Genomic DNA, 24,351 nt, shown 5'->3' with positions numbered 1-24,351 from the left:
CACACACACAAAAACACATTTATAATTTTTTTATTTCGGTAATTCCACTCATTGCCGGAAAGCCACACAAAACGCGCGCAGTAACAGCGTAAGTAAACGTCATATTAAAGTTGGCGGCGTCAGTCGCACAATGGACGAGGTCGAAGAGCCAGTAGAACAGAGTCAGCAGTGCACAGGTAAAAACACATTAGTGTCTTGGAAATTCTTCTCCCGACGTGAAATATAAAAGAAAATAACAAATATAAAATCGCCTACAACTTAAATGTCACTGGTGAAAACAACCTGCATAGACTCATGATGTCTGCACTACTGTCCTATAGTGACCTGCCACATGAGGGGACACACACACAAACACACACAAACACACACACAAACACAAATACACACACACACACCTTCATCATCGTCATTACCCTGAGAACGTGCGGACCACGTTTCCTTCCGTAGACACTGCGCGGACACCGACGTGCTCCCGTGAGCCACGTGTGGATCATGTTTTCTCGCGTACGCGGCGTAAACCGCGCTTCCTCCTGTGCCTCTAAACCAGAACTAACACCGAGACTAAAACCAGGACTAATCCAGTCCAGAACTAAATCAGGACTAAACCAGGTCTAAACCAGGACTAAACTAGGACTAAACCAGAACTAAAACCAGGTCTAAACCAGGACTAAACCAGGACTAAACCAGGACTAAAACCAGGACTAAACTAGGACTAAAGTAGGACTAAAGCAGGTCTAAACCAGGACTAAAACAAGGACTAAAACCAGTGATCTCATATATAAAACATTTCTCTATCAATAATATTTTTAATATGGTTAAGGAAAGACTGGACTTTTTATTGTCTTTAAGTCGACAAAAGTTATTATGTTCAGATTTCCTTGTCTTTGCTACTTTACAGCAAACAGTTTCTTATTCATGGAGACTTGGGCTCAACAGCCAATTTGGAGAGATTTGTTAAACAATAAATGACTTTATAAAGTCACTTTTTTTTGTTCTATATCAGTCTTTTGATCTGCCACAATAATGTAATAATGAATTTAAATGAAAATACCTCAAATTGAAGGCTTTTCTCAGCAATTTTTAGGTGAGATTAAAATGAGATTAATTAGATTAATTAATTACAGATCATAATTAATTAATCTCTCAATTTTTTTAATCGCATGACAGCACTACTTATTGATACTAAAACTAAAACTAATGTCAAAACTACGTACTCATCTGAACAAGTATTGATACTAAAAAAATCACATCTACTGGACATGAAATGAACTTTTCCTGAATAGCTTTAGAATGATCTTGAACTGTACCAAAACAAGTATAACAGCATAAATATTATTGTAACTAGGGATGTCCCGATCACATTTTTTTGCCCCCGGGTCCAAGTCCGAGTCCTTTGATTTTGAGTATCTGCTGATACCAAGTCCCGATCCGATACTTCTATAAAACATTATAAAATGAGCTAAGGATATGTGCGGGATCAGATTGTATTGATTTCAATGTGTAGTATTTGGGCTGAACTTGTGAGAAATTTTTTAAATTAACTTTTCTAACTGTGCACCATCATTGTTGAAAATCTTGACTTTTTACAGTCTGGTCTTGGAATGTGTAACTTAATATATTTAATGAACCGGACAAAACAGGAACCAGACCAGAATCAGATCAGACCTGAGACTCGACTCTGCACAATCTACAGTTTGCATATTTGACATTATATGGAAGCATGTGCATTACGTTTGAAACATTTAGGCCAGTCTATGATCTCCAAATAATACAAGATCTTATCAAATAAAAACAAGATGACAGAAGCCCCACAGCCTCTCTCCCCTGGCTGGCCCCACTCCCCCGCACCGCCACCACATCCACAAACCCACAGCAGAGCGCGCGCCGCAACATTGGTCCCACCGTTCAACACTCTATGATGCTGGACGGACCTGCTTCGCCAAAAGTGCCAGCTCCACTGCGCAACTGCGTTTTTGTTTTGTTTGCAACAATCGTGCGACAGTGCCATCGGCCGCGCAGGTGTGAACACGGGCCACAGAACCACAGGTAACAGCGTCTGAGCACAGCACAGCCCAAAAGTCCCAGCGTAAGTGCACCTCTAGTACAGCAGGTGCTGGGACAGACAGTCGCGCTGACTGGACGTAGTAAATTTCTTTTTAAATCCAGCACAAATAAGTGACTAGGCCTGTGATGATAACAAATGTTAAAGCACCACAGAGAAATAGAACGATAAACCATAATATTAAAAGCAGGATAATTAAGTATATAGTATATTTATAAGGCAACAGCTCCCACACATAAACAGCAGAATGAACAGAAAATTTAAACCAAAACCAAAAATCTCCCCAGTGTTGCAAGGAAATTGTACATATGATAAATATTAAGGCTCAAAATATATTGTTCCAGCTTCCTTATACTGAAGTTGATGTAGTAATTATCATGACAGGCCTGCACGTCACAAACACGTTACTTACCGAAAATGACTGATGGCAACAATGACCATGAGGTTGAGGATGCCAGAGCAGAAGGCGAGAGAGTACAACCCGCTGAGATACAGGGAGTAGCCCAAAGCTGGTATCCCCTTGTAGCAGGACAGGTTGCCCAGCTCGGGGAAGCACAAGTAAGCGCCACTGTAGAGGGTGGACATTTTGGAAGGAGATGGGACCGTGACATCACGCCGACTCTTTATGTCCCCTTTATCTCCACCTCTGCACCGCTCCCAGATGGACACTGGATGCTCCAAGGGACTTACATCATTGGAAAAACCAGAAACTACTTTGCAACTTCAGTTTGTGCACGATTTTGCTGACTCATCCAATTTGAGGAACTTTGGTGAAGTTCACTGAACAGTTTTGGCTCACAAATTTAAAGGTGCACTATGTAACTTCTAAGGTGGAGAGTCTGCTACCTCCATGGAGATGTTATGTCTTTGCATGGAATGTTCCACAGCAGGGCATTAAACGTATCTGCTTTGCAATAATAATATGTAACATGGAGAAAAAGCAGGTGACAGAGCCCCCACCAAAAACCTCTATACTCTGAACCCGTATCGGTTCCCCGTCCCATACGCTGCACGAGCCGCACCTCTAAACCAGGACTAAACCAGAACTAAAACCAGGACTAAACCAGAACTAAAACCAGGACTAAACCAGAACTAAAACCAGGACTAAACCAGAACTAAAACCAGGACTAAACCAGAACTAAAACCAAGACTAAACCAGAACTAAAACCAGGACTAAACCAGAACTAAAACCAAGACTAAACCAGAACTAAAACCAGTACTAAACCAGATCTAAACCAGGTCTAAACCAGAACTATACCAGGACTAAACTAGGTCTAAACAAGGTCTAAACCAGGTCTCAACCAGGTCTAAACCCAGGTCTAAAACAGGACTAAAACAGGTGTAAAACAGGGTTTAAAACAGGTCTAAAACCAGGACTAAAACAGGGTTTAAAACAGGTCTAAACCAGGTCTAAACAAGATTTTAAACAGGACTAAAACAGGACTAAAACAAGTCTAATACCACAACTAAGTCAGGTCTAAACAAGGTCTAAACCAGGAATAAATCAGGTCTAAACAAGGTCTAAAACAGGACTAAAACTGGTCTAAAACAGGGTTTAAAACAGGTCTAAAACAGGTCTAAATCCCCCACCGGTCAAACGTTCTAAAACTCTTGACCGGTTGTGTATCTGCCTTGAGTTTATTCAATTTCAGGAGTTGAAAAACATGTATTTTTACTGTGTGCAGGCTTGCTTCTCCATAGACCATTAACCTGTCTCAATTGTGATAGCCAAGTATATTTCCATCCTGTGAAATAATCAAGACAAAGCACTAACATACCTATGAAAACAAGCAGGTGGCGGACCCTTCACCAGAAAAGTTACACAGTTCACCATAAAAGATACTTACAAGAACTAGTTTGTTTTAAATGATTTGCAGTGGTCCAAAGGTTTTCCTCACTTACCTTATTCAGTCTGAGTATAATAATTACTCACTGTGATGACTTTTACAACTTTCAGGGGCCAGTCACAGTAATGCTAACAGCACACTTCCTGATTCTTTGAGGATAAAACTCTTTAAAATTAGTTGCAGACAGTACGCCACGGATTTGTTTTGACCTAAATACTATACATCTACACTGGAGCAAAACAAATTGATTTCAAATAGACCGTACAAACAAAAAGTTCATTTGGTCTTCCTTCCTCAGAATTTCCTTGTCACTACCGAGCCGTGTTACAGGTGAGATCTGTGGACAGGTGACCCCGATCATGATATTTCTTGCATGGGATATGGGTTTAAGGTTGACTAATTTATGACAGTCTCAGTCAAAGGTCTCAGTGCGGTTTAACAGGGTGACTGGTTGGGCAGAGTCAGCAGATCCTGTGTCAGGGCAGTTTGAGGAGAGGAAGAGCCAAAAGTGTCCCTCCTCTGTCCTGCAGCATCACAGCAGCCTCCAGGGGGCGCCAGGTGGACACAACAGGAAAGGCCTTGTTCTTACTTCACTCTGTTGTTTCAGTCGGTGATGAAATGGTTCATTCTCTCTTGGAGTATTTTCTCATTTCACACAATCCAGCAGTGCCTTACTTGTGTCCACTGAACTGCACATGCTGTCACTTCTTAGTTGGTTAAAATCCCACGATATGATTTGAAAAGTATCACAAGTATTGATTCCCATATAATGTAAGGTATCAGTTACCAAAGTGGCTGAATCCAGGTTTGCATCTGTGTAGATGAGCAAAATGTTTTTACCCCATTTCTATCAAGTATGAGGAAGCTGCGGTTGTTATGCTGTTAGCATGCTAGTTGTTGCATTACTGTGACATCAAAACTCTGCTTAGAAATCTAAAAGTTGTGAAATGTGATGCATTCCTAAGTGCATGGCTTAGGAATAATTTTTGACTTCAGTAAACCACGTAATACAAACTTGTTGTTTCTCATGTTTTGAAGACAGTAAAAATTAGGTACAGCCCTTTTAACAATTCTATTCAATTACTGAACACAATTTCAGTGAAGTTCAAAAAAGAAAAAGAAAAAAGAAGTGGTTCACCAACACAGGTGAACCACTATTGGAGCTGAAACACACTTTGAACATGAAACTGCTGCCCCCTACAGCTCTAAACTACTCACTACCACTCAGACTCCTCACCACTTACTCCTTAGCAGATCTCCCAAAACAACACCAGGATCTTAGACAGAAGAACTTTTTCCTCCTTTTTGGTTTGGTAGTCTGATGAGTAGCACTTGCACCTTCACTTACTTGAACGTCTACATGTTCTAGTTTTGAGGTTACTTTGAACAAATCGTTGCTTTTTGATGTGTTGTGGCTTTTTAATGTGTTGCGGCGTTTGTATTTATTGCGGCGTTTGCATTAAAATAGAGTCCCGCGGTCATTCCTGTTGTGGCTTTTTTTGGTGTGTTGTGGCTTTTTGTTGTGTTGTCGCATTTGTATTTGTTGCGGCGTTTGCGTTTGTTGTGACCCCTCTCGGCTTCCGTAGGACAGGACCTGGCCAACTGTCAGAAAAAGAGAAAGGCATGCTGGGGTAGTTGCAAGTCAGTCAGAGGACACCTGGACGAAACATGTGCGAGGGCCACTAACTGGTGTAGTTATTGTTAAATTACCAACATTTATATTTCTTCTAAGGGCCATGGAAGAAAGACGCAGCTCAGAAGCAGCTTAGATCTAGATCTACAGGAGCCTCTGCATCAGGAGCGGAGGTCGGCTGTGGCTGCCGGGGTCTGTCCTGTGGGCTCCTGGTGGTTCCTGGTGGTGGTGGACGTCTCTCTGCTCCTGGTGTAGACGGCTCCTCTGATGGTGCTTTCTCATCTGGTTCGCCTGTATTCAGCCTCACATTTTACTATGTTTTATGTATTTTAGCATGCTCGTGTGTGTGTGTGTGTGTGTGTCTGGTTGTTTGGTTGTGTGGGATCGGGCAGGTGTGGGGGTTGGGTAAGTGGGTAGGTGGATGGAAATATGGGATTGTTTTTAATCACTGTAAAGCACTTTGTGTTACATTTTTGTATGAAAAGCGCGTTATAAATAAAGTTTGATTGGTTGATTGATCTAACTGTATTAAAACCATTGTAAGATATTCAAATAAATATTCATTAATGTCAAGGTCTAGATCCTAGGGTTATAGAAAAATGACCAATCATGTTTTATTGCTTAGCGTTTTAATCACAATAAAAAAAGTGAAGTCAAAGCATCTTTAAAATCCATTCCTTGTTCTCTGTATGAGCTCTGAGCAGACCTCCTCTCACATGGGACTCTCTCTCACTCCTTTAAGTCACAGCAGGAAAAAGAAAAATTGATGGAGATGATTTTGTGTTTAAATCAGGGTTTATGTTTCCGAAGCTACTTCATCTGACAGATGAAAGGGAAAGCGGTTTTGCAGTCCTGGTCATCCCAGCACTTGTTACCTAAGGAAGAAACATGTCTTAAACACAATGATACAACAACTGTCTGACAGGGTAAAGCAAAGATAACTAGACATTTGACGCTCATGCTAGTTTTATATTTTAGAACACCAGAGCCAATGAGTCTATTTTTTTCTAGTCATAGCTCATTAGCATTAGTGTTCAAAAATTGATACAATACAATACAATACAATACAATACAATACAAATCCTGCTCTGCTTGTGTTAAAAGTCAGTGCATACAAATTCGTTTTCAACATAGATTTGAAAACATTAAAAGAGTGGACTTTTCTAATACCCAGAGGAAGACTGTTGAAGAGTCTGAGACCAGCTACAGCGAACGTGACTGTCATTGGCGTAAAGCAAGTACCGTATTTTCCGCACTATAGGACGCTCTGGATTATAAGGCGCACTGTCATTGAATGGTCTATTTGCGAACTTTTTTCACCTATAAACCGCACTGGAATATAAGGCGCGTTAAACGAAACACAACAGTGGGATGGGCCAGTGGGACTTTGTTTGGCGCGTTCACGGTGACTCTGGGCTTTGTTCAGTTGTGGCGTGTAGGGAGTGTTGGGGAGTAACAGATTACATGTACCGGAGTTATGTAATCAGAGTACAAATTATGAGTAACTGTATTCAGTTACAGTTACTGTTTCAGTGAGTGGTAATTGGATTACAGTTACTTTGTTGAAACACGGCAGTATTTTCCTGTTTTCACATTTTGGGCTATATCCCTTTTTTTTTTTTTTTTTTTTCTCAGCCAGGTCTAAACCAGGTCTAAAACAGGACTAAAAGCAGGTCTAAACCAGGTCTAAACCAGACTAAACCAGGTCTAAAACAGGACTAAAACAGGTCTAAAACCAGGACTAAACCAGGTCTAAAACAGGACTAAAAGCTCTAAACCAGGTCTAAAACAGGACTAAACCAGGTCTAAACCAGGACTAAACCAGGTCTAAAACCAGGACTAAACCAGGTCTAAAACCAGGACTAAACCAGGTCTAAAACCAGGTCAAAAACCAGGTCTAAACTAGACTAAACCAGGTCTAAAACCAGGTCTAAACCATGTCTAAAACAGGACTAAAAGCAGGTCTAAAACCACGACTTAAACAGGACTAAAACAGTTCTAAACTAGATATAAACCAGGTCTAAACCAGGACTAAAGCAGGTCTAAAACCAGGACTAAACCAGGACTAAACCAGGTCTAAAACCAGGTCTAAACCAGGTCTAAAACAGGACTAAAAGCAGGTCTAAAACCATGACTTAAACAGGACTAAAACAAGTCTAAACTAGATCTAAACCAGGTCTAAACCAGGACTAAAACAGGACTAAAAGCAGGTCTAAACTAGATCTAAACTAGATCTAAACCAGGTCTAAACCAGGTCCAAACCAGGTCTAAACCAGGACTAAACCAGGTCTAAAACCAGGACTAAACCAGGTCTAAACCAGGTCTAAAACCAGGACTAAACCAGGTCTAAACCAGGTCTAAAACCAGGACTAAACCAGGTCTAAAACCAGGACTATACCAGGTCTAAACCAGGACTAAAAGCAGGTCTAAACTAGATATAAACTAGATCTAAACCAGGTCTAAACCAGGTCTAAACCAGGTCTAAAGCAGGACTAAACCAGGACTAAACCAGGTCTAAACCAGGACTAAACCAGGTCTAAAACCAGGACTAAACCAGGTCTAAACCAGGTCTAAACCAGGTCTAAACCACGACTTAAACAGGACTATACCGGGACTAAAACAGGACTAAAAGCAGGTCTAAACTGATCTAAACTAGATCTAAACCAGGTCTAAACCAGGTATAAACCAGATCTAAAACCAGGACTAAACCAGGTCTAAACCAGGACTAAACCAGGTCTAAACCAGGTCTAAAACCAGGTCTAAAACCAGGTCTAAACCAGGTCTAAAACAGGACTAAAAGCAGGTCTAGACTAGATATAAACTAGATCTAAACCAGGTCTAAACCAGGTCTAAAACCAGGTCTAAAACCAGGTCTAAACCAGGTCTAAAAACCAGGACTAAACCAGGTCTAAACCAGTCTAAAACCAGGTCTAAAACCAGGACTAAACCAGGTCTAAAACCAGGACTAAACCAGGTCTAAACCAGGTCTAAACCAGGTCTAAAACCAGGACTAAACCATCTAAAACAGACTAAAAGCAGGTCTAAACCAGGTCTAAAACCAGGACTAAACCAGGTCTAAACCAGGTCTAAAACCAGGACTAAACTAGGTCTAAACCAGGTCTAAAACCAGGACTAAACCAGGTCTAAAACCAGGACTAAACCAGGTCTAAACCAGGTCTAAAAACCAGGACTAAACCAGGTCTAAAACAGGACTAAACCAGGTCTAAACCAGGTCTAAAACCAGGACTAAACCAGGTCTAAAACAGGACTAAAAAGCAGGTCTAAACTAGATATAAACTAGATCTAAACCAGGTCTAAAACCACGACTTAAACAGGACTAAACCGGGACTAAAACACTATTTTTTTTGGTTCGGTTCCTCTGTTCCGTTCCTCGTCCGCGTGGAGTGATGAGTGTGTCTGTGGGTGTTCGTTGTCTGCTCCGTGTGTGTTTTTGTGCTCTGCGGGTGGTGCGGCTTTGTAGTTTACCAAAGTCGTGCTGGGACACCCGAGTGGATTCGCTCTGGATTGCGGGGCGCACAGTCGTTTTTTGATGGGGTTGGAGGCTTATGAGTACGCCCTATGGTGCGGAAAATGCGGTATGTCTACGAGGGAATGTTCAGCAGGAATGTTGACGTCATCAGCTGCAGAGTATCAATTTAACATTAGTGTTTATTTCTGATGGTGTCTGACCTGTCGAATTGATGATAGCGCAGTCCTGTTTCCCACCCACATTGTCAGGTTCTGCATAGCACCAGTCAGTATAGCTCAACCGGTCACCGTTTATCCAGAGCCAAATCCCTTCCTAAAGCAGATTTGATTATTATTTTGTAGAATGTGACATCTATAATCAACGTTGCTAAAGTTAAAGTGACAAACATGTTGTGCATCAGAGAATCCAATCCATGCAGGCATTCCCTTAGCAAGATTCTTCAGTAAATCGTTCTCTTGGGATGTGTGAATCACGGCCAGAGTTCCTCCCAGAGTCTGACAGTGCAGCTGTATAAAAGAGACATTACGTTAAATTTCTTTCTTATGAATTATTTGTAAAGGGACAGCACATATCAATGAATATTTAAAATGTAAATAATATGTAAAGATTATAGCCAACGTGGCCAATGTGATGTTAAATCATCTACAGCACAGGGAAAAGTACAGCAGCAATCACACAAAAGTACATAACACCAGCACACTCACTTTACATACAGTTCATTCATGACACGGCACAGCTGGTAAGTTAAAACAGTTTCAAGGGGCTTTATCATGAAGCTCAGTAAGCCTTCTGCCACGGGACAAAGCAAAGATTTTGAATGTTAATATTAAAACAAATCTTGCTTTGCTGCCTAATCTATGGAGGCACTGAGTGGTAAGCGAAAAAAAAAATAAATATAAAAAAAATAGGCACGTCGTTTGGGCCCTGTATTCTAACTCAAAAATGTTTTATTCTTTGCAGCAGTTTATTTTTTCATTTTTATTTTTTTACCTTTGGTGTGACTGATTAAAACAAACAAATAAAAAACAAACAAACAAAAACTATTATTGCTCCAATCCCTCATGTTCTAACTCACTGCTCCAGTGTAGGCAGTGAGTTACAAAATGAAGGGGTTTAAGACTCAACTGCTCCAACTGTATACGAAACCACCAGTCTTTTCATCAGTTTTACTTTTTGTGTTCCCTTTATGAGTTATATGAGAAGTAAGACTGATGCATCACTGATTACAATGCAGGCATAAGACGCTATTTTTCTAATGTACTTTAATTGTGCTATTGTATTTTGTTGATATTCTCCTGTTTAGCTCATGTGGCAAAGCACTGCACTATCGCGTAAAGGGATTGACAGATAGATGGGTTGTTTTTTGGTTTTTGCTCATGTTTTGACCCACTGCCCAGGCACCGGGTGCTGTGCAAGACAAAGGCACGGGCAGGTGATGTAGACAGCTTGAGATCGTGGACCCCAATCTGAAACCGAGCAGTGAGAGCCAGAGCGGGAATCACTGCTCCGGGCTGGAGGACAGAACGCCATACTGCCTCTCTAGCTTTAGCAGCAGGTTTCCCGGACTGTTGGCTGGCGCTGCTGCTCACCATGGGGGGGCAGACATTTTGCACGTCATTTTTGCAGTGGGATATGTGTGGATAATTGTGCTATTACAACATTCACAAGCGACTTTTGGAGCTGTGCGTAACTGCTCCTGTCCAGCACGAGAGTGATGTACACTCCAAGCAAACATGCATGACAAGAGGAGCTCATGGGGCTTTGGGGACAAACATGCAGCATATACTTTCATCCAACATCAAGCACTAAACAGAGTGTGCGCTCTGTAGCCCTGAGTGGACCAGGCACAAGAGGAGGGTCGTGCTACGCCACAGTGTAGCCACAAATAACTCAACAACGGAGCTTATACCACAATGGAATCATCTCTGAACAAGGACTAAATCTGGACTTCAGTCTCATGCAAACCTCTACTATAGAATCTTGTGATGTCACCTGAAACCCAGCAATCTATGCTATGTCGAAATCAAAGGAGAGTGTGTTGGTTAAGATGCTCTAAGCGAAGTTCTGGTTGCATGTGTGTAACTGTATGTGTGTGGTGGTATTAGTATTGTGACAAGAACAATAATTACTATATCATAGCGAATAAACTCAGGATTGCTGCTGCCATTGTTGGAGAAGCACCTAACACAGAGGTCTCCAAGTTCTAGGTCAGGAGCTACCAGTATCTGTTCATCCTCTTCACAGTAGCTCGCCGAGAGATTTCTGAATTGCATGTATTGTGCTGAATCTGTAAAATTTGATTAGTTGCCATTGTAAATATCTCATTTACAACCAACCCTTTGTTGTCTGCACTTGGCTTCTCCACTTTTCATCACTCAAAGCTGTTTAATAATTTCCTCCCTCAAATTCACATAGCCTTCCTTTCCTCCCTTGATGTTTCTTGGTTGCTGCTGCTCATTTTCTGCCATCAACATGCAGGACAACTCAAAGACTCAGTCTCATCACACAGGTAACCTGCTCATGGCTTTCTTCAGCACAGTTTGCAATGTACACCTCCCTGCAAGGCACCAGGAAGTCTTCATCGCCATACAGATGTGGTGTTCTGTAAAGGATAGTAGGGCACCCATTTGGGGTGTTTTGACTGTGTTTTGATACGATGCGAGTTCCACATTCCAGTTTGTCACACTGCTTTCTTTAAAAGCACCAAATCAAGTGCATGTGTGTTGTTATGCACAAGTGTTAAACAGTTCTGGCTGACACAACTGAAGTGTCCTTTTCTAGTGGAACCTTCTTCTCCTTAATGAATGATATTGCTCAATGGATGAATGTGTGTGCAGGATAGTCAACACAGACACCTCTCCATTATTGGAGAGACACTATGGTGGGCTAAAGATGGTGCCTTGAAGAAGATGTTTGGGTCCTTTGGGAAGCCAGAGCAGTGTGTTTACATTGATGTCCTCAGGACACTGGAAATGATTGAAGAAAAGGACGCTGAAAGCAATGCATTTCAAAGCAAGGGCGTATTTGGAGACACTGATAAGGTACAAGACTGTTCGGACTATACAGCTTTTCCTTAGAATTTTTGAAGTCACCCCACCTCAAAATACTTACAGACCCATGGTTTGTCACATACATGGTCAGCTCACTGAATGGTTTTGACCACTGAAGAATCACTGAGGAACATAGCAAGAGATTTTAAGTCAGTGATGCAAGCTAAAGATTGTTTTGTTCAGTTTGCAAATGAAAAACTGACTGAAGAGAAATGTGACCCTGAAGTGGCCAAAATGCGTTCCAGAGAAAAGAACTAGAAAGAAGACGATGATGGCTTGTGAAGTGGCAAGTGATGAAGTTTTCACAAATGCCAGCATTGCCTATGAAGCAAATGTAAATAATCAGATCATGGATACTGTTACAGAGAGCATCCACGATTGCTTTTAACTCATGGTGCTCTCTATGCAGACTTGGCTCTTCTTGACCCATTTATTTTTTCAGGATTGCCTGACCCTGCACTGATGGAGCTAAGCAAATGCTTGCTCAATTTCGAAAACAGGGCCACTACAGCTAATTTACAAAGTGAGCTGAAGAGCCTGGCTGCCCAGTAGCCACACCTTAAATAGTCTGTGCTTGAGCAGTACACAGTGAGGAGGGTAGAAGATGACCCAGAGGTGGTGGAGGAGGCAGAGATTAAAAACAACATGTGCAAATCCTGTAAAGAGTACCCCACATGTTGCTACCAGATTCTAACAAGGTACAGCCTGTTAATGGATGCCTACCACATCCTTAGGTTAGGATATCAGTTCCTTCTTACTCTGCATGTGACACAAGTGGCCTTTGAAACAAGTTTCTCAATCCTAAAATATATCAATTGGTTGAGGAGCAAGAATTCACAGAAACATCTGGAGGTGTTCATGCTAATGGTGATAGAAAAGGATGTCCTCATGTGCCTGGACACTGAGTGTGTGATTGACAAGGTGGCAGAAAGCAGTGACCTGTTGAGGAAACATCTACTCCCACTGCACTGATTGCAGCCCCTTACAGCATTTCAGTGATTTAGGTGCTTGTGTTAATACACATCAGACGTAGTTAATCTTTGTGTGTTTTCTTCAATTATGTCACTATTGATTTGATTGAAAGTGATAGACTGAGGGCCTTTGTTTGGTCCCAGTCCGCCCCTGGCTTCACATGTCAAAAATGTTTAAGAGCAATAAATGGAGGTGGCACATGTAGACTTGCCATCTCCAGAAATGCCAAATACACTAACATTCTTAGACTGGGAAAGGACTTTTTCCAAGTCCACTTCTTCTGAAGTCTGTGATTTTAAAAAACTATGAAATGCCCCATGATGAGACTGTAGGGAAATTCATGATCAAGCCAAATTGGCTAAAAAGGAGTTATGTTCTCACTTAACTGGCAGTGACCTCAACACTTTAGATGAAGAAACCGGGCAACAAAGGGAACCAGAGTACAGTGCAGGTGGAGAAACCCAGGAAGGACAACACAGTGATGAAGAGTGGACATCAGGTGAAGAAGCCGAGGAAAAACAACAAATGGAACATCAGTTGCTAGGAGATAGACAGGACCGAGTCTCAGAGATGTATAGTTAGTGAGTCTGATACTAAGCAGGGCACTGTGGCATCAAGTCTCCCACAGGCACGCCCTGATGAGCTGGTGAGTGTCACCATCAAAATACATAGAATCAATGTCTTATAGGAAATAGTCACCCAGATCAAAACCCCTGAACTTCTTGTTCAGATAACATCAAGCTGCTGGATGTTAGATGAAAGTATATGCTGCATGTTTGTCCCCAAATCCCCATGAGCTCCTCTTGCCATGCATATTTGCTTGGTGCGTACCTCACTCTTGTGTTGGACAGGAGCAGCTAAGCACAGCTCCAAAAGTCGCTTGTGGATGGTCTAATAACACAAACATCCTCACAAATCCCATTGCGACGACAACACGCAAAATGTCTGCTCCCATTGGCAAGCAGCAGAGCCAGCCAACAGTCCATTCGCTCTCCATGTCAGGGTGCACCCCAGTCCCACTAAAGCCAGAGAGGCAGTGCAGCGTTATTTTTTTATTTTTTATCAGCCATGTCAAAAAAAATAATAAGTATAAATAAAAATGTTAGCTGTTGCTGCTAAGAAAAAAAAGACAAGAATAAACAAACATTTTTGAGTTGTTGGTAAAAAAAAAAATAAATTAAATTAAAACAAGACAACAAATAAGAGCCCAAATGACGTGCCTCTTTTTTTTTTACATATTGCGTCATATATTTGAGGAAAGTAGTAAACATAAAGGTGTGTCCTGTCTTTACTGGTAGTGTATATTAATATGTACGCAATCTTTACTACACAAAAATGTGTAACTTGTGTTACCTGAGCATCAGCCCAATGTTTGGCATCCTTGAAGTAAAGGTAGCGTCCTGAATTGCTGCACTCTGACATTTCAGTTTGAAAATCATGAGAGCCTGTACCCGAGCACAAATTTTGCTTTAATTATTTGATTATTTACTTCTTAGCAAGTTTAGTCACACATGAATGAATTTTATTCATGGTATTGTTAAATTTAAATGACAAAGACATCCCATGTTTTTGGATGGGTACTCACCTTGAGTAAGTTCAGTCTCACCTTGCCATGGTGCTGAGACAAAAACATTAAACCCCAAAGTGAAAATATTATAATTACACATTATATTTGAACATTTCTTTGTATGTAACCACAATTACAACTGAACCTGGGTCATCAGTGCCTTAACCTGCAGATAGAGACACATACAAGCTTTTCTCATTCTCAGTTTATGGACTGGCCTCATGTGAAAGTTCAGAACCTTCAGAAATCACACCTTGAGCAGCAGAGGCTGCACTAGCACTCACAGCAGACCTATTATGCAAAATCGACTTTTCAGAGCCTTTAACCATGTTATAGTTGATGTTGTATTTGGAGTGATTCACTCGAGCTTGATTTTTTATTAAGTTATTTTAGATGAATATTGCACCTTTGCAAATTATAACCTGATGATCCATGTGTGTCATGGATTAGAACTATAAAGCCGGCTCGAGCACAATATGTGTTCTTTAAGCAAACTGGATTTCAGCATTGAAAATGGAGACCCAAATGAAACTCAAATTCTTTCTGATTGGATAATCGTCTTGAGAAGCAACCACACCAAACTGTAACAACTTTGACATTATGTCCAATGTTTTTTCTAATTAAGAGTGAATCAGCATAAGAATAGCAATAGTAGGAAAAGCTATATTTGACTCAGACATGTTTAACTCATCTCTGGGGACACAATTAGATTGTGTTTACGGAATTTAAAATGTAAATCTTATAAACAATTCCTTTAAACTCACTTGTAGTAGCGGCCACTGCAGCCCCAATGAGCGCACACAAAACCAGCAGCTTCATACCGACGATGCAGAAGATAAAACTCAGGCTCCCTGTAGATCATAAAAATCAACTTTATTATAAAAACATTAATTATACCAAATGTTCATTATCAGATGACTGTGGTAGAGAGCTGTGAGGAACAAGAAGATGCTCACCTTTCTGAGTGGAGAACTGGCTAGTTCAGTCTGAGGTACTGTTTTGGACCACACTCTCTTCTTTTATACTCCTAAGTGCATCCTTCTATCTTTACTGTGATCTGTGTGCAGGTTTCCCATCACTGTTTGACTTCAGGAACACCCAGATTCCTTTTCATTTACTCTGGTCACACCTGATGTCAAAGATAATAAAGGGCAGTCTATTCAGCTATAACAGAAAACATTCTTGTAACAATGCCTTAAGCTATACTTAGATTGCTGCTTCAAAATTGTTCCAAATAGTCGTCTACTACACTGGAAACTCACCTACTGAGGCCATCGGTCAACTGCAACAGTCAAAAGCAACAGAACAAAATCGTGGTGGTGGACATTGTGGTGAACCAAGCAATGGTAACATCAAGAAAAAGGAACATGAAAAACTAGAGAAATACCAGGGGCTCAAGGAACAGCTGGAGAACACTTGGAAGGCAACTCCAAATCGAGGGGGTTACCTTACCCACCATCAGACATCTCAGTCCAGAAAAGTGCAATACTAGGAACAGCAAACATACTGTGCAGAACTCTCTAGCTCCCAGGCTGGACTCGAGCTTAATGAGGGTGAGAGAGACCTACCACTGTGAAAGGTGAGGAATATTGTGATGTGTGTATATATATATATATATATATATATATATATATATATATATATATATATATATATATATATTAGGGGTGTCAAATTATCGCGTTAATTGCGATTAATTAATTACAGTCATATTTAGTGCGTTATGTTTTTTAATCGCGTTAATCTCATTTTTAATCTCTAACTTTAGTGTTTCTGTATGTGAGTTTCTTTATTATAAAACCTGTTTTTATGTGTTGTTGGGACAACAACACACACACACACAAAACACATTTATACATTTTTTTATTTCGGTAATTCCACTCATTGCCGGAAACCCACACAAAACGCGAGCAGTAACAGCGTAAGTAAACGTCATGTTAACGTTGGCGGCGTCAGTCGCACAATGGACGAGGTCGAAGAGCCAGTAGAACAGAGGCAGCAGTGCACAGGTAAAAACACATTCGTGTCTTGGAAATTATTCTCCCGATGTGAAATATAAAAGAAAATAACAAATATAATATCGCCTGAAAACAACCTGCATAGGCTCATGATGTCTGCACTACTGTCCTATAGTGACCTGCCACATGAGGGGACACGCACACAAACACACACACACGCACACAACACACACACAAACACAAACGCACACAAACACACACAAACAAACACACACAAACACAACACACACACAAACACAACACAAACACAACACACACAAACAAACACACACCTTCATCATCGTCATTACCCTGAGAACGCGCGGACCACGTTTCCTTCCGTAGACACTGCGCGGACACCGACGTGCTCCCGTGAGCCGCGTGTGGATCGTGTTTTCTCGCGTACGCGGCGTAAACCGCAGCTTCCTCCTGTGCGCCTCTAAACCAGAACTAACACCAAGACTAAAACCAGGTCTAACCAGGACTAAACCAGGTCTAAACCAGGAACTAAACTAAACCAGGACTAAACCAGGACTAAACCAGGACTAAAACCAGGACTAAAACTAACAGTAGATCTAAACATATATAAAGCATTTCTCTATCAATAATATTTTTAATATGGTTAAGGAAAGACTGGACTTTTTATTGTCTTTAAGTAGACAAAAGTTATTATGTTCAGATTTCCTCGTCTTTGCTACTTTACAGCAAACAGTTTCTTATTCATGGAGACTTGGGCTCAACAGCCAATTTGGAGAGATTTGTTAAACAATAAATGACTTTATAAAGTCACTTTTTTAAATCTATATCAGTCTTTTTGATCTGCCACAATAATGTAATAATGAATTTAAATGAAAATACCTCAAATTGAAGCTTTTCTCAGCAATTTTTAGGTGAGATTAAAATGAGATTAATTGGATTAATTAATTACAGATCATAATTAATTAATCTCTCATTTTTTTTAATCGCATGACAGCACTAATATATATATATATATATATATATATATATATATATATATATATATATATATATATATATATATATATATATACCTCCCACAACTTCCTATCTAAATATGAGGCGACACTCAGTCTGCACAAACATGTTTAGACATGGTTCACATGTTTGTGCAGAGTGTCGCCCATTTTAAATATTTAATCTTGATTATCATTAAACACATTTTTGTCTCTTTTGTACCCTGCTTGCTTTGTAATTTTTATTTTATTTTTTTATTGCGGTACCGTAACAATTGTCAGTGAGACAACTTTGTGTTCGATGTTCCACTCTCTGAAATAATAATAATAATAATTTGGGAAATAATTTTTGTTTCATGTTTCATACATGGTCTGTTTAAAATGTATGTAACTTTAGAACCAAAAATAGTACAGAAAAAAGGTAAACAGTTTTACAAACTAGAGTACATATGCTGTCTGTTTAATACATTTTTATATCAGATACATTAACTTGAATTTTTGGCCTTGCTGTATACTTCTGCTTCCCCCGGAGGAGCTGGAGGACGTGTCTGGGGTGAAGGAAGTCTGGGAGTCCCTGCTTAGACTGCTGCCCCCGCGACCCGGCCCCGGATAAGCGGAAGAAAATGGATGGATGGATGTATACTTCTGCTTGACCGGGCCCATAAGAGCCAAAGCATGAAGTTCCCACTGTGGGGTGAAATACTGTGCTGCGACCCTGAGGTAGTTCTCATTACTGAGAGATGTCCAGTAATCTCCAGTTAGCATGACTGCTGTACTAAGGGCGCACTCACAATGGGATTTTTGACCCGAGCTGTGCTAAAGCAGGATTGCGTAGGGTTCTATGGCCACACTTACACCTGCACAACTGATAACGTCATCACATGGCGCTGTTTGTTTATGTCGAGCAGCAGAGCTAATGCTGTTAGTGGAGAAAACAAGTCCAGCGGCATGAAATATCTATTACATAGTGCACTCCTGTGTTAGTTTATGGATAACAGCGCAGAGCAGTAATAACAGAAGGAGAGTGGCTGCAAAACATCTGTCACTATCCACAGTCCTTTCTGAAGGTAAACGCGGATTTGCCATGTTTTGGAGCGGAATTTATATATATGTATATATATATATAATGTTTTCCTTGTATGAGTAACATCAGTGCACACACAGGACTTGTATAGTGAAGTCGTGTATGTGCGTGTACATGAGCAACCGTGCCGTGCTTTGGCCCACCTCCTCCAACCGGGACTTCTCAGTTTCGTTCAAATTGTTTTGCTTCTGATTTACAGTCAGATCCAGTTGTTTTTCAAATGCTCCAAGAAGAGGCCACAGCTTGTAAAAAAACTTGTTCACAAAAAGTGTTAATCTTGTGATAAAAAAAGTGTATGCTGATGAAATTATTTTGCGTTTATTTTTGACTGCAAAATATATATGTATGTAAATAAATGTATAATTTACACACACACACACACACACACACACATTTGATATATATCAGATAAAATGAAACGAAATATGAGGCGACACTCTGTCTGCACAAACATATTTAGACACTCGTGTTTAGAAATGGTTCATATGTTTGTACAGACAGAGTGCCGCCTCATATTTAGTTTCATTTTATTTGATTAAGTAACAGTTTAGGAGCTCAGTGTGTTACTTGATACAGATGACATGGACAGCTTTATTTATGCAAAAGAACATTTTATTTGCACTATGTAACCTTTCTCATAGAGGATCTGGAGATTTTATTTATCCCCATTTAGATGCTGTACCTACATTGTTCATTCTGACTGTGAGCAGGGTTACATCTGATCATTTCTGACCTGTAATTTGGTCTGGTTTGACCTCCATGAAGACAGAATGGTTTAACTCTTTAAAGCCATTTGTATCATATTTGATACACAACATTCTGAGACCTCTGCCCAACCACATAATCAATAGTTTCCCTGAAAAACCTGTTGTTTACAATTAAATACTTGTCAGACGCCCCCTAGTGGCTTTCCATGGTTTTCAGTAAATAACAGGCTCAGAGGAAACATTTTCAAAATGGCCGCATTGGTGGGCGTGACTTTCTCTGTTTATGGAGGAACAACTTACCTAAAATAGACCTAAATTACATTTAAATTTGGGAGCAATTTTAATTGAACAAGTTGAAGAAATAAAATTATTGGGTGTAATAGTGGACTCTAAATTAACATGGACCAACCATATAGATCACATACTGAAGAAAATGGGTCGTAGTCTGGGCATGATCAGACACTGTAGAAAATATCTCCCACAGTGGTCGATCAAAAATCTAGTACAGTCATTAGTTCTTTCTCAGATGGATTATGCATCGGTCATTTGTTCAAACACATGTGAAAATAACTTATACAGGTTACGAGTCGCTCAGAATAAAGCCGCCCGGCTTGTTTTGAGCTGCCCATACAGAACTAATATAATCTTAATGCACAATGAGTTGGCCTGGCTGACTGTAAAATACAGACTCAAGTATCATTTATTAACTTTTATTAGAAATATAATTTTAACTAAAATCCCAGAAATAATTTATAGCAAATTCGTGTTTTTCTCAGATACCCACAATTACGAAACTCGTCAGAGTCAGAATATAAGTGGTGTGCTTCCTATGTGTAGAACCAAACAAATGCAGCGGACTGTTGGTTATCGAGTCATGGTTGCATGGAACGCACTGCCAGAATTTTTGTTGGTTGAAAATAACAAAAAGCTATTTCAAAAAAAGTTAAAACTGTTCCTTTTTACACAGTGATTAGTTTGTTTATTTATGTATTATTGATATCTGCTGTAATTGTTTATTTTTATATTTTATTTAATATTTTTCCTATACATTGAGTTTTCATGTCTTGTTATTGTGTGTGTGTGTGTGTGTGCATGTGTGCATGTGTGTGTGTGTGTGTGTGTGTGTGTGTGTGTGTGTGTGTGTGTGTGTGTCTGTGTGTGTGTGTGTGTCTGTGTCTGTGTCTCTGTCTCTGTGTCTCTGTGTGTGAAGTTTATGTGTTGGATTCCAATTTCTATGTAATGAATTTGAGGAGACCCCAGGAAGAATAGCTACTGATGTTTCAGTAGTTAATGGGGATCTTAATAAACTAAACTAAACTAAACTTTTGTAAATTTTGAAAAAGTTAGTGAAAGAATTGCCTAAATATTGTTAGTGATTCTCCAATATGTACATTTACTTTCTTAGATTAATCTATCACATATATATTTCACTCAAACTCTAATCGCTGGTGGAAACCCTGCCTTGAACAAATTGATAGGCTATAAGAGAATCAAGAAGAAATTATACGAAACAACAAAATTTCATTTGTCCTAGACATACAAAATTCTGTACACATATCCATCTCGAACAAAAAAGCCAATGACTGGCACACCCATCTCCTATCGTGTTACCATAGCAACAAGCCAAATATCTGCTCTCGCAAAAGGGACATGACAAAACTTTGGCATAGCCAAACCATATTTGGCACACAGATGCAACATGGCAACAGGAGCTAAAAATATATATGACCACATCCCCTTACAAAACCACATACAAGCACAGCCTAAAAATTTCAAATAAATGCATTAGCGCCCCTGAAAGAAGAAACACACATAAAAATGATCCAATCCAACAAAGAAAGAATGTGTTCCTACTATACTTTAGTGGGAACAGCCTTTTTTTTTTTCTTCCATTTTCCATTCATAGAAAATAATTCTTTATTAAAGGAGTTGACACTTACACATCTCCAGATATGAAAAATATTACAGAACATTTGCATCACTTGACCCTGGCTTCAAAATCTGCAGAGTCACGATGAGTTTGATCGCTTTCCGAAACCATGGATAAAACAAAGCGTAAATAACTGGATTTAGAGTCGAGTTACAGTACATCCAAAAACTCATTAACATTTCTGTTGGTGACCCAATCATAAGGTTCCCTCCAGTTAGAGAGACGCAATAGTACGGTGAGTAGCAAATAAGAAAAACCACTATCACCACACCCAAGTTCCTGGCTGCTTTGATTTCAGATTTCCGCGCGGTGACGGTGACAATGTTCTGCTTATTGCTGACTTGATGACGCATGGATCGGGCTTGCGTGACGGCTACCACGAAAACCCGCAAATACAGCACCACGATGACGCTAACCGGAATGATAAAAACTATAACCAAATCGGCTTCTCCGGAAACATTGATAACACATTCTCCACGGCAAGACGTGTGCCTGCCCGGTTCCACCAAGTTCTCGTACATAAGACAGAAGCTGTACAGAAGAGAGCCCAGCCAACAGACGCCGACGCTGATACCGACGATTTTTACGGTCATTCTGGTTTGGTAATGCATGGGGTCGCAAATGGCTACGTAACGGTCCACGGAAATGAGAACCATGTTTCCGACGGAGGCAGACACCAAGGTAACGGGAATGATATAGTACACCACGCACATGACGTCGCCCAGGGTCCAACACGTTCTGGACATGAGGCTCTCCACGGGGAAGACCACGATGCCCACGAAGAAGTCTGATACGGCCAGAGAGAGGAGGATGAAGTTGGTGGAGGAGTGGAGCTGCCTGTGCAAAAACAACAAAGGTAAATGCACTGCAAAAAACAGTATCTAGGTAAGTTAAAATTAAGAACATTTTACTTTATTTGAGTAAAATTATCTGCCAATGAAATGGAAAGGGTGTTTTTCTTAATTCAAGCAATAATAGATTTAGTTTCTTATTTTAAGTGTAAAGAGTTGTTTATTATCTTGGGTGTAGCAAGATGTATTTTCATATTTTAAGTACAAAATGTCTCACTCCATTGATAGATCGTTTTACTTTTCAAGTGAAATTTACTCAAATCATGATAAAACTTTCTTAATTCAAGTCATCTTAACTTGGGTAGATTTTAGTCTTTGCAGTGTGTGACATAGTATAGGACAAAAGAGGAGAAGTAACTATGTTGTAACTTCCTAAAGGTCAGATTATTGTTTAGAACAGATCATTATTGCTTTTTAAAGGTAGAGCACGTGACTGGAACTGAAACACTGCCACCTGCATGAAGATTAAAGGTTAAAACCATATTTAAAAACATACAGAACACTCTCTGTGGAAGTAAATACACATTCATGCCATACTGTGGAAGGTTATAGCTAAAGGAACAACATCCTCATGGAAACAAGCAGAAAGAGTCAAATAAGAATGGACTCACAGTAAGGATGCATTTTTTTTGCATGTTTTTCAGTGCATTTAACACAACCAAAATATGTTTATTTTTTCTCTCTTAAAGACTAAAAGGTTTGAGACTTTGGCTTTCAGAAACAGCAAACAGATGAAATGGCAGTTGCTTACTAAAACAAAGGAAAGTCTTGGTATGAAGTATGTTATTTAAGACAAATTTGGTCTTCTGTCGTCTAATTTTTTTAACCATTAAAACTTTAGAAGTACACAGCTCATAGCCTACAACAGACAGTATATCACAGGGTTATTCAAGTGGTAAGTAGGTAAGTAATTGCATGGAATTTAGTATAATACAGCCCCTTCGATTTGTTCTTGATTGCCTTGTGGAAGACAGAAAAATATCCAACATATAATTGCAAATCATTTCAATTGCACTTAAATTCTCAGTTTAAGTCTGGTCCCATGCCTGAAGTGTGAGATGGCAATGATGACGAGCAGGTTGAGCACGGTGGTGACCAGAGCGGTGATGTACAGTAGGGTGTAGATGATGTCCGTCTGGCTCTGGGAGTGAGCACTGGGCCTCCTGCACGAGCTGTTCAGGTGTGGGAAACACAGCTCCTCTTCTGCCGCACTCTCCATCCTCCTGCAGCCTGGCACCACCCAAATCTATTTTATATGGATGTTTACTGCGCATGAGTCCCAATAGGTCGGGTTCATGTCATGACATAATATTCTAAAGGGTGTAATGTGTTGCTGCGCTGTAATAACACGGTCATTATGGGCTTTGGGTTAAGGGCCGTAGATCTGATCGCTCTCACGCACGCCACTCAAATGCATTAGACCAGGGGTGTCAAACTCATTTTGGTCCGGGGGCCGTATCCAACCTACTTTGATCCCAAAGGGACCAGATCAGAAAACTCATGTCATATAAACCCCAAAAATAACAATAAGTTAAAATATTTGTGCAGAGAAACGCAAATCTATTACAGAAATCTTTTTTAATTGATGAACTCTTTCTTTTACAAAATATTATAATATTATGAACAACCTGAAACTTTAAGAAAAATTCAATTTCAACATTTGAAATATTTTAGTAGAAAATCACCCAAGGGCCACATTAAAGGTCTTGGAGGGCCAGATCTGGCCCCCGGGCCTTATGTTTGACACCTGTGCATTAGACGCTCAAATACAAGGATTTGATTAGTCAGATTTTGCTCATGGACTTTGAATGGAGCTGATGAGGTATTTTCAAATCCCCTCAAGCCCCCAAGTTGTGTACTTTGAAACACAGAAAATTAAAAAACTAACAGATTAAGATATATTTTCTTGTGAGTTATGTTATTTATAGTCAACATTTGTGTAATATTTAAAGACTAATATTGCAGGACTATTTCAAAATTTTATGTTAAATTGTTTTACAAATTTGCATGATTAATAGGGAGGGCGGCGCCCCATCGCCCATTATGAACAGGCTGCCACTAAAATAAGTAATAAAAAATATTAGCTATATGCAAGAGGTCCTAAGGAAAACAGTGCAAAAATTATATGATGACTGACATTTTCATTTATTAAAATTTTTAAACAAGCACAACCTAATATAAAAAAAA

At 39.9% G+C, this 24,351-nt stretch overlaps 2 protein-coding genes across 2 annotated transcripts; both read right to left on the bottom strand.

The window, feature by feature from the left end:
- Positions 1-6,168: 6,168 nt before the first annotated feature.
- LOC110158783 (lactose-binding lectin l-2-like) lies at positions 6,169-15,637 on the bottom strand. Its single transcript, XM_020923303.2, has 7 exons — positions 15,578-15,637; positions 15,386-15,472; positions 14,640-14,672; positions 14,408-14,499; positions 9,419-9,538; positions 9,233-9,344; positions 6,169-6,417 (listed from the first exon to the last, which is right to left on the bottom strand). The coding sequence occupies exons 2-7, from the start codon at positions 15,438-15,440 to the stop codon at positions 6,353-6,355; spliced, it is 477 nt and encodes a 158-aa protein (XP_020778962.1). The 5' UTR covers positions 15,441-15,472; positions 15,578-15,637; the 3' UTR covers positions 6,169-6,352.
- Positions 15,638-21,345: 5,708 nt separating this feature from the next.
- Positions 21,346-23,383, bottom strand: LOC110158776 (trace amine-associated receptor 13c-like). The gene is made up of 2 exons (XM_020923297.2): positions 23,211-23,383; positions 21,346-22,150 (listed from the first exon to the last, which is right to left on the bottom strand). The coding sequence occupies exons 1-2, from the start codon at positions 23,381-23,383 to the stop codon at positions 21,346-21,348; spliced, it is 978 nt and encodes a 325-aa protein (XP_020778956.2).
- Positions 23,384-24,351: the final 968 nt, after the last annotated feature.

This window comes from Boleophthalmus pectinirostris, unplaced genomic scaffold (genome assembly GCF_026225935.1).
Source record: "Boleophthalmus pectinirostris isolate CB_2022bp ecotype Guang Dong unplaced genomic scaffold, ASM2622593v1 HiC_scaffold_1, whole genome shotgun sequence".
NCBI lineage: Eukaryota > Metazoa > Chordata > Actinopteri > Gobiiformes > Gobiidae > Boleophthalmus > Boleophthalmus pectinirostris.
Note: the sequence above shows the minus strand (reverse complement) of the source record. Positions and strands in the feature narration are given on the sequence as shown.